General features: G+C 43.9%; 1 protein-coding gene across 2 annotated transcripts; it reads right to left on the reverse strand.

Moving 5' to 3' along the window:
- Window positions 1-2,842: 2,842 nt before the first annotated feature.
- LOC147640367 (uncharacterized) lies at window positions 2,843-7,195 on the reverse strand. Of its 2 annotated transcripts, XR_015262886.1 has the most exons (3): window positions 4,621-7,195; window positions 4,247-4,315; window positions 2,843-3,089 (listed from the first exon to the last, which is right to left on the reverse strand). XR_015262886.1 is itself a non-coding variant. In XM_086779785.1 (2 exons), exon 1 carries the CDS (start codon window positions 6,963-6,965, stop codon window positions 4,644-4,646), a length of 2,322 nt encoding a protein of 773 aa, XP_086635911.1. In that variant the 5' UTR covers window positions 6,966-7,195; the 3' UTR covers window positions 3,445-4,315; window positions 4,621-4,643. The 2 variants fall into 2 exon arrangements, 1 of the variants encoding a protein (XP_086635911.1); XM_086779785.1 differs by lacking the exon at window positions 2,843-3,089 and having other exon boundaries at window positions 3,445-4,315.
- Window positions 7,196-10,303: the final 3,108 nt, after the last annotated feature.

Consider the following 10,303-nt stretch of genomic DNA (forward strand, 5'->3'; position numbering starts at 1 on the left):
AAGGACTTTCTTAAGAGGTCCTTTGAAACATGATTATTTTAATGTATCCACATGACTCATTAATTAAAACTTCCCATACTTATGCCCATTCTCACACAAATAGGCATGACACTAGACCTTACTCTATTAATTAATAAGCTCTTTGTATTGGCTATGAAAAAATATCAACATTATATTAAGTATACTCTAAGGTATTGCTCTTTCCTTAAACTAGTGTATACTCTCTTATTAAACTAGTAATGCTCTCTCTTTATATTTGACCTTGCTTTGCTCATTGTATTGTTAACATCATACTCTAAAATAGTAGTATTGTTATTAACACCATACTCTCTTATTAAAGTAGTAATACGTTTGACCTTGCTTTGCTCATTGTATTGTTATTAACATCGTACTCTCTTATTAAAGTAGTAATGCTCTCTCTTTAAATTTGACCTTGCTTCACTTATTGTATTGTTATTAACATCATACTCTCTTTTTAAAGTAGTAATGCTCTCGCTTTAAATTTGACCTCTTCGCTCATTGTATTGTTATTAGCATCATACTCTCTTATTAAAATAATAATGGTCTCTTTAAATTTGACCTTGCTAAAATATTGCTCTCCTCAAATCTCAAACCATGGCCTATCATATGCCTTCTTTCACTATCATGGTGATGAGTATCCTCACTTAAAAATATTAGCATCTCTCATACTCACATCCAAGCTAACGAATCCTCATGATGTCCAAATCACCTACACAATCTAAGTCGCATCGAGGTGAGGGAGGTGATTAATTTTGTTGCAAAGATAAGGGTAGATTGCAAACTTTAAGATGAATGCTACGAAGAGCACCTGAAGAAAGTATGGGAGCGGACGGTTGGCTAACCGATCAAGATTTCGTCGCTTATTAAGAGGTCAAGGTAGGCTAGATACCCTACCATGCTAAAAGACCAAGACTAAAATGGGTTGCTGGGTGAGGTCAACCTGGCACCTTGGAAATATTTGGTGAGCACTAGTGGTGACTTGTGAGAATGTAGAAATATTTAGTGTAGGTGGTGTTGGCACTGTGTAAAGTCATCTCTGTCTTAGGTTCTAAGATGAAGTTGTGAGTAATACTCATCAAGCAAGGGAGTGGAGCTAGTGTGACAACCTACATTTTTTATTAGAAAAAAGAGATAACCTACATTGGAATGTTGTGAAATAATCAAGTGTGTGTGGCATGTGTGTGTGCTTGCATATCCGTACATGAGAGAGGTTCTGAGGTATCTATTCTATTCGTACATTGCCTATTTGAGGAGGGTCTTCTATTCACTCTTTTTAATTAGTTAATTGTTTGAGGTATCTATTCTAAGGTTTAATTTCTAAGGTATGAGACCTTAGAAAGACATTAAATGTCTTTCAAAGGTATGTTGCCTATTTGAGGAGGGTCTCCTATTCACTCTTTTTAATTAATCAATTGTTTGAGGTATCTATTCTAAGGTTTAATGTCTTTCTAAGGTATTAAACCTTAGACCATCATCGTCCGCTTGCACATCCTCTTCCTCGCTCACACGCCCTCCTTTTTGCCACCCTCCTCCCATGCCCTCTTGTCCTCTCCCACTCCTCCTCACCCATAGAACCCCCCTCCTCTTTTTGCTCGCATGCTTATGCATGGCAACCCCACACAAAGAAAGTAGATACAAACACCCTATGTACCCTACTCGAACTAGAGACATATAGAGATTCAAACCATATTACACCCTTTACACCTCTGCCCATATTGCACATCCTACTAGCCTGCTCTCCTCATCGTCATCACAAAGAAAAACAAGCTACCCTTCCCTAGTGGCCACCTATTGAAACCATCGTCCTCCTTTTATGTTGAAGACTGCACCCCTCCTTTGTGATGTTGAAATATACAAGTGAATAGGGTGTGTACGAGAACAAGCCCTTGGTTAGAGACTGTAAAAGAGAATCTGTAAATGTGAGAGAACCTGTGAAAAGGTGAGAAGAATCTACTGGGAGAGAATAAAGGGTAGCATGAGAAGATTTAGGAAGTGTGGAGATATTCTGGGAGAGGTGGAGAGAATCAAGCAAAAGAGGTGGAGTGAATCAAGGAGAAATCAGTGGGATTAGATGCTTGGATGTAAACTCTATAAATTGAGGCATTGGTCTCAATTTATATGCTTGGATGCTTGGATGTAAACTCTATAAATTGAGGCATTGGTCTCAATTTATATGCTTGGATGCTTGGATTAGATTCTTGGATGTAAACTCTATAAATTGAGGCATTGGTCTCAATTTATATGCTTGGATGCTTGGATTAGATGCTTGGATGTAAACTCTATAAATTGAGGCATTGGCCCAATGAGAATTTGCTGGTTTTTGCTTATCCATGCCTACATTAAGCTATTAGTTAATTACTCACTAATCACGTCTTAATTATCATCTAGTCACTTTGTTAATGATATTGATTCTAGCATTTGATCTACCATAGCTCATCACATTGCTCTAATTTTAACATGGTATCAGAGCCAAGCCTAGAATCCATCAAGTTTATGAGCCCATTATCTAGTTAATCAAGATTAGTAGATAATTAGAAAAAAATAATTTTTTAGTTATTTTCAAAAAGCTTTCTATACCCCCAGCCAGTGGAGGAGCTCCCTCTCCTTGTAGGCTCAAAATTAGTCCAAACCTCTTTAGCCACACATAGCCAGCCTCTCCACGATTCAGCCAAGCTAATCAGAAGCGCAAACCGCCAACGCAAACTGCAGAAATTCGTGAATTAAGAGGCGTCGTTTTTCTAAGGTGAATTTGATTTCCCTGCTGCTCCAGATCAAATGGGTCTAATTCCTCTTAGCCCTGGGGCTTTTCAAGTATCCCACTGATTTCTCCTTAATTCACTCCACCTCTTTTGCTTGATTCTCTCCACCTCTCCCAGAATATCTCCACACTTCCTAAATCTTCTCATGCTACCCTTTATTCTTATGCTACCCAAATACATCAAAACGTCTGGTCACGGAGCCGCAACCATAGGTCGTTACACATTTTAAATGTGTTAACCAATACACACGATTTAGAGCGCACGTATCCAGAGAAATCTACAGAAACTTGCCAAAGTACATCCATTAACCTGCGACATGCAAAAATTTAGCACAAAAAAAAAATCCAAACAAATTATCCAAACAACCAGTAAGCCCGGTTTAAGATTCGGCCAATACAAGCATTATCAGACCCTTTCCAAAAACAAATAAAGCCTAACGATTAATTTATCAGAAGGCGTAGAAAGGTTAATTTGAAGTGCAAACTGTTTTGATTATGTAATCCAAACATAATTATAGAATTAGGGGTTAGACAGATTATCAACGAAGTTCTCATGAAAGCTCGACATCCATGTCCGTTTTTGTGAAGGTCAAGATTAAAAATCAACCATCCCCAGTATGTATGTGCAATTTTTAACATCAAATAATAAAAATGATAACCAAAGATAGTGCATGCAGGCTTATAGTATGGATAAAAAGTTCATGAAGAGAACCGCACATCTCTAACTGTGAAAGGTTCAAATACCTTCAGCATGCATATGCCATAACGGAGAACCCATCACATAGTATTCACAAGGGTCATTATTACAAAGGGTACATAATCAATCAATGACAGTAAGGCAAGCAGGCCACAGGCCCCAAGCTAAAATACCTGAGAAGAAGAACTTCCCACGGAAGCCAATACCAGCGACATGGCAAAAGAACCCGTAAAACACAAAGGCTAAGTGAGTATTGTGAACTCACAAGCAGAATGGCCGTTTTATACCTGCCATGAGCTGAAGAAGCCAGCTAACACCGCCTTGTGTTTTCAAAGAAGATCCGTCAACATATATCTTGTAGAGCTCCCTCCACATGTCCCACAGGCAATACTCATAAACATATTGCCCCATAATCAGATATCGCCAAACAAACGATAATGGAGCATTTTGCCTCCAAAATAACAGCCATGCAAGAGAAGTGTGTTTGTGTATGTAAGTCTGTGTGTCAACGTGCCCGTGCATGCGATGCAATAAGTGTTGCTCGTGCCCATTCAATACGATTTACACCAATATTACGATAGAGGTAGCAACAATTATATCAAGCCTTGAAACCAACGAGATTTGAAAATTCCAAAAATTGAAATCATACACACTTAGATTGGTTTAAATGAAAACTAAATGAAATGTGTGTGTGTGTGTGTGTGTGTGTGTGTGTGTGTGTGTGTGAGAGAGAGAGAGAGAGAGAGAGAGAGAGAGGATAGTGCCCTTGCCTGACCATCGCCACCTCCAAGAGGGAATTGCGAGAGAAAGAGAGAGGACGGAGGCCAAAAATTTTCCCACTACCATATGTCAAAAACAGGCATAGAGATTACAATTTAAAATTCTCAAAAAAAAACATCATTAAAATCTAATTATCATTATTTTAAAAAATAATCAAATTCTGATCGTTAAAAAAACCTAGGTTTTAACCCGTATTAAAATTTTAAATCGCGATTCCCTATACTAAGGTAGCCTGAAACATAAGAAATTTAAATCGCAGTGCCCTATACTAAGGTAGCCTGAAACATAAGAAATTAATTGTGGTCAAAAGAAATGTGTATAGATAAATCACTGTCTTCTATTTTTCAATTCGCTGGGAAAATACCTCGCTGGGTGAGAGCGGTCGGGCTAGTAGGCGCGAGTCCTCGGAACAGGAGGAGGAGGAGGAGGAGATAGGCATGATGATGTATTGTCCACGCGTGAACCCATGCTTGTTTTGGTGGGGCGCCAGCTGGAGATGCCATGGAGCATGCGGCCCTTCCATCCAAGGAGAAGCCAGCGGCCCTGCTCGTCGTTCTCCACACCATAGTCCTTGTGGTAGAATCCGCGGGCTATGGCCTGTGCCTTCCCCTTGATGACCGGGTCCACCGGTAGCACCTCGAAGCCCACGCTCTGGGTGCGCAGCTGCCACTTCCGGTACGTGTCGGGCCTCTCCAGCCGCTCCGCCCCTTCGCACGCCACCACGTTCAGAATCTCCGGCCCCATTATGTCCCTCTCTATCACCAGCCTCTCCTCCAAATCCTTGCGTATCGTCGCATCCAGCGCGTCGAACATGCTCGAATAGTGGAACATCGCCTCCCTAAACCGCGACATGAAGAAAGGGGCGTTGTACGCCGCATTCACCACCCCCTCCACAAAAAGCGCCGGATTTAGCCCCCTTATCCTCGCCAGCACCGCCTCCCGTGGACTCGCTCCGCTCGCCCCCGATCCCAGCGTCGTGCAGGTCGCGTCGTCCATCAGATGCCGCAGCCTGTAAATGCAGTTCACCACTAGTGTCTCACCCGCCCGCAGGCGTAGCGAGTCGGTGGACACGCCCTCCCAGCCTAGCGTCACGCCGCGGTATTCGAACGGTATGCCGTATGCGCGTGCGTATTCTGCCAGCCACCGACCGGCCTCTGCCAGTCGCTCCGGCGCTGCTGCGTTGCGGCGCTTACCCGGGTGGTAGACATCCACACCTGTCAGCCGCAGCGCCGGCGGGCCGCCTGCTCGCTCTGCCAGCGCCTTGAGGAAGCAAGGCCACTGGAAGCCGTAGAGGATATTGAAGTCGACGATGTGGAGGCAGTCGGCGCCGCGGGCGGTGGACAGGATGGCCTCGTTGGCGAAGAAGTGTGAAAGCTTGAGGAAGGGGCAGACCGCGACGTACGTGTGGTAGGCCCGGAGGACGGTGTCGTCGTTGACAGAGGCGCCGGTGCCGCCTGCGTGGGCGCCCTGTTGCCGTCGGTGGTCTTGTAGGCCGCCGGTCCCGGAGAGGCGCGCAGCCAGGCCTTGGGCGAAGTAGTGGGCCAGCCGCTGCGTGCCGTTGCCTAGAGGTGATGCGTGGCGCCAGATCTCCCGCAGAGTTTCGTTGGCCGCACGGGCATTGTTGGATGCCACCGCCTGCGCGCAGCTCACCAGCAACCCGCGCAAATCCACCATTGTGGGCGCCACTCGCCGACACATTTTGGCGGCGGTGGCGCCATTCTGCCGCCGCCGCTTGTCCGTTGTCGTTTTTCGCCGCCGAAACCCGCCTTTCTTGCCAGCGGCGGCTGCGACCTCTACTTCCGAGCCCACCTTGCCACCACCATTGCAATCTTTTGCGCCCTCGGGCTTTTTATTTAAGTGCACATGTTGAACCGCAACGTCTTTGGTTGAATCCCTCTGATTAAGGCCTAATCCAGAGGGGCCTTGGTTAATATCGAATGAAGCACGGCATAGATCAGTATCTAATGCATCACTGCCTGCAAAATATTGCTGCACCTGATCATTTATATCCAAGTCTACCTCCGGATGAGAGATCTCGCCTTGCAAAGCATCACCCATGCTTTCCACAGCTGAATCATGCCATATATTTAGCTGGGCAGTATCATCCCCTTCCTCATTACAATCAGGTATTGAATCATTATAATGCCACAGAGCCACAAGCTGAGGACTATTAACCTCTGGCAATGGAGAAGAAGCAGCAGCACCACCACCACCACCACCACCAGAAGAGCAAGCCAGGCTGCTCATTTGAGCTTCAGCCTGTGCAGTCGCCTCATGCAGAGCCTCATTTATCCAACCCTCCACTTCAACCTTACTACAGCTCAAACTCTCATCACAGAGCTGTGGAAGGGGACCCTTCAGCAAGCTCTCCATCGGCCATATCATGCCATCATCCCAAGCACCGTCATCAAACTGCAGAGGCGCCTCGAGTAAATCTTCCACTGACCACAGACAATCCTCCAGTTCTTGATCCTTCGACCTCAAATCAGATGCACAAGAAGTGATGTTGGTGAGATCTTGCAACTGATCCATCTTCTCAGGCATCAACATATCATTAATGTAAAGCAAGATAGAGTCCTTGGAATTGCACAGGTTGGGAGTGGAAGCGGGAGGGCCAACATTGCAGAAGCTAACAAGGGAAGGAGAGAGGGGGGAAGCAACTTCGTACAAGAAGGGGTGAGAGTCAAGAAAGGCAGAAGGATTAGCCATGGGGGGGGGTTCAAGAGCAGAGGCAACTCAAGATGGGGGGGTAAAGCTACATGAAGGATTGGATGGAAGGATGAAGATGAAGAAAGAGGGCTAACGGAGAGATCCAATCTGGAGTAGGGTAGGAGTGGTGGAGGGAGAGACAGAGGGGGAGAGAGAGAGAGAGAGAAGGGCGGTTCAGAAGCCAGGGAGGGATCACACTCCACATCCACCAAAGCCAAGGGGCCTACTGTCCTCCGCCCGCTCAGCTATCGCTGTATGGACAAAAAGTATGCCAACTTGCAAATTGCACTGCTCGGCACCGCACGTGTCATGTCGTCCTGCCTCCTCTTTACATCCCCGATTGCACGCTTCAACCCTTAATCCTGTTTAACCATCTTTGTCGGTTTTCCTTCTCAACCAGTAATGAGCTCATGATTCTGATAAGCACACTCCCACAGGCCCCAGCCCCCACCCCAGATCAAAAAAATAATGTGATACGTTGATAACTGGTGTTGGTCCACCTCGACCGTGACGTCATCGCTGATGCAGCGTCACTGTAAAGGAATCTTTGCGTCTCAAATTTGGCGTCCACGGCGCACGCTACGTGCATGTGTGCGGCTATTCTTCATTTAAACACCCCAATCCCCACCCTTATGACATAGAGCGTGTCCCACTCAGGGGTTTCATCCTCTCGTGGGACTCGGCTCTTAAGAGACTCCATAAACTTTGTTTCCACTAAGTTCTCTAAGGTTTACAAGTAGTATATTTTTTATATATAAAAAACGTGCATAATTATATTATAAAGTATAGGAACCAATTACATGGTTACAAACAGAAAAGCTAAGCTTTTTACCAGAAGAAGCATAACTTCGGACTCAGCCATATGATCCCTCAAACAAGTCGGGTTCTGAATGAGCTCTGTCAATTGAGGAGTATTGCCCAATCTTCCCGAGGATGGAGTAGGCTGATTATTAGCCATTCTGCACCCATTCTATCTGCCACATCCGTGATGTTTGACAAACCCAAAGCCCCTTGATGTTTTGGAAGGGTACATACATGCCATGCAATTTTAGGATTTTTCCCCTCCTCTGCATTACCAGACCATAGAAAGTTTCTGCACAGTTTCTCTAGTTGTTTGAGATCTGCATAGGATGGGTGCCAGCATGGAAAGCTAGCCTCGCTCGAGGGAGAATCTAAGCATACCAAGTCACATAATCGTTGTTGGTGGGATGTAGATATAACTAGGCCTTCCCATATTTAAAGAAATTTAGCCAGGCACTCCCAACTCCACCAAAATCGACACAATTGGGTTTTTTGCTTCTACTAAAACTTGACCCCACTGAGCTCGGCTTGGGATTCGTGAGAAGGAAAAAGCTACACGTATTCATTACCTTTGCCACTCGCATGGCCCACTTAACTGGGTCGCGGGAAAACCATGTTACCTCTACATGATGGAAAATTTCAGTGTTAGTTAAAAACATATTCCCCAACACACGATCGGTTTTTCTTTCAAAGATAAAATACACTAAAGGTCTAGCACTAGTGGAAATTGAACTTTTTTCAAGGCTCAAATTGAGAGAGACAAGTTGGAATTTTAGTACCTCATGTAAGTTGATGTTTAGATTTTTGCAGGAAAATTCAATAAAAGCCAAGACATCTCCTTTTCTTTATTCATTCAGAAACATGTTTTTTTTTTAATGTTGCCATGACTTTACCCAACTCACGCTTTATTCCGCCCTTCGCTAGAGTGGAGGGGAAGGGTGAGGCAAGATTCTCCCACGGATAGAGCTCTGCCAAGGAAATTTCTATAAAAATTAGAATTTTAGTACCTTGTTTGAGTTGATGTTTAGATATTTGAATGAGAATTCAATAAAAGCAAAGACATCTCCTTTTCTTTTCTCGTTGAGAACCATATCTTTTTTTAATATTGCCACGATTTCATCCTTTTTATTCCACCCTTCACTATAGTGGAGGGGAGGGGGTAAGACTCGAACACTTATCCCATGGATGGTAGCATAGAGCTCTTCTAACATAGGGCCATTGTCCCCACCCCCCAGTTGGGAACATGTATTTGGCATGTCCTTTCTTAGTTTGCATGTTTGGTCAATTTCAAAGTACAATGATTACTTTTTGTGGGCAAGACAAACTGCTATTCTTTTCCTTTAGGTAAAGAAAGACAACTGCTATTCTTTATGTGGGCAAGACAACTGCTATTCTTTTCCTTCTTTAGGTAATGTTTATACAAACGTGACATGCTTGATTTTTGACAAGTTATCTTGCCCATCTCAAAAGTCAAATTTTTTTGAGAGAAGTATATAGAAAAGAACGTTTTTAGTGTGTGATGTGCATTTGAAAAACGTTCACGTAAAAAATGGGTAAAAACAGCTGGCTAAAACCAACCTTAATAGGTGTTGCAACAACTTACTAATTTAAAGGTCTTTTGAAATGAGACCCTCTTCCTCCTAAAGGCTTTCTACCATTCTTATATTGAATGGTCTCTCTCTCTCTCTCTCTCTCTCTCTCTCTCTCTCTCTCTCTCTCTCTATATATATATATATATATATATATATATAAAAGTGTGTGTATGCACACAAAGGAGAGGGTTCTAAATCTTTTTACTTGTTTACGACAAGTAGCAATACATAGTTTTTTTGGTTCTCGCCTCATGAAGTGGTTCAATGTGATCATGTGGCATTATTTGGTGAATTTGATGAATTATTTCCTTAAACAAATGTGTGACCCTCTCTTTATTATGATGCGTCTCGAAAGCATTGCTCCTTCTTTAATTTCTTAAAGCGACCCTTTTTGTCTTTCTCTTTCTTCTTCATGACTAACCCAATGCCCAACATTTGTGTGCTTACTCTCAATCCTCTAGCCCTAGTAGGTGTATGACACCCTTTTCCTTATATTCGGATTCCTGATGATGCTTACCTTGTTGCCATATATATATATAGGCAATGATGTGTATGAACACACTTAGAACCGCCGGGGTACTTTTTCCCTCTTTAGGAGGTTTTTTCCCCCAGCTTGTATATACGCCCATCCTTCTAGGGCTAACTTATCTTTTGTACATTGACACAATCTAATACTTTGTGTTGTGTGCATTCTTGCTCCTTCTTCTCCAAGCTTTGTGTGCTTTCCTGCAACCCTAATTCCAACAATTGGTATCAGAGCAGGCATCGGCTCCCAGGGCTACGCTGCCAGCACCCTCCGACTCACGTTCTCCGATTGAGGTGAGCTTTCACGAGCGCTTCCAAGTCCCTATACTCTGCAAATTAGCCCATAGGGCTTTGCGTTCTCAGAAATCGCATCTGAGGTCATTTCGGGCTCCGTTTTTGCATTTCAAGTTCTGCACAGGT

This window comes from Cibotium barometz, chromosome 3 (genome assembly GCF_041138505.1).
Source record: "Cibotium barometz isolate CiBa-2024 chromosome 3, ASM4113850v1, whole genome shotgun sequence".
Lineage (NCBI taxonomy): Eukaryota > Viridiplantae > Streptophyta > Polypodiopsida > Cyatheales > Cibotiaceae > Cibotium > Cibotium barometz.

What these genes read in the sequence shown, in the direction of transcription:
- LOC147640367 (XM_086779785.1), bottom strand. Translation starts at nt 6,965, where the DNA reads ATGGCTAATCCTTCTGCCTTTCTTGACTCTCACCCCTTCTTGTACGAA.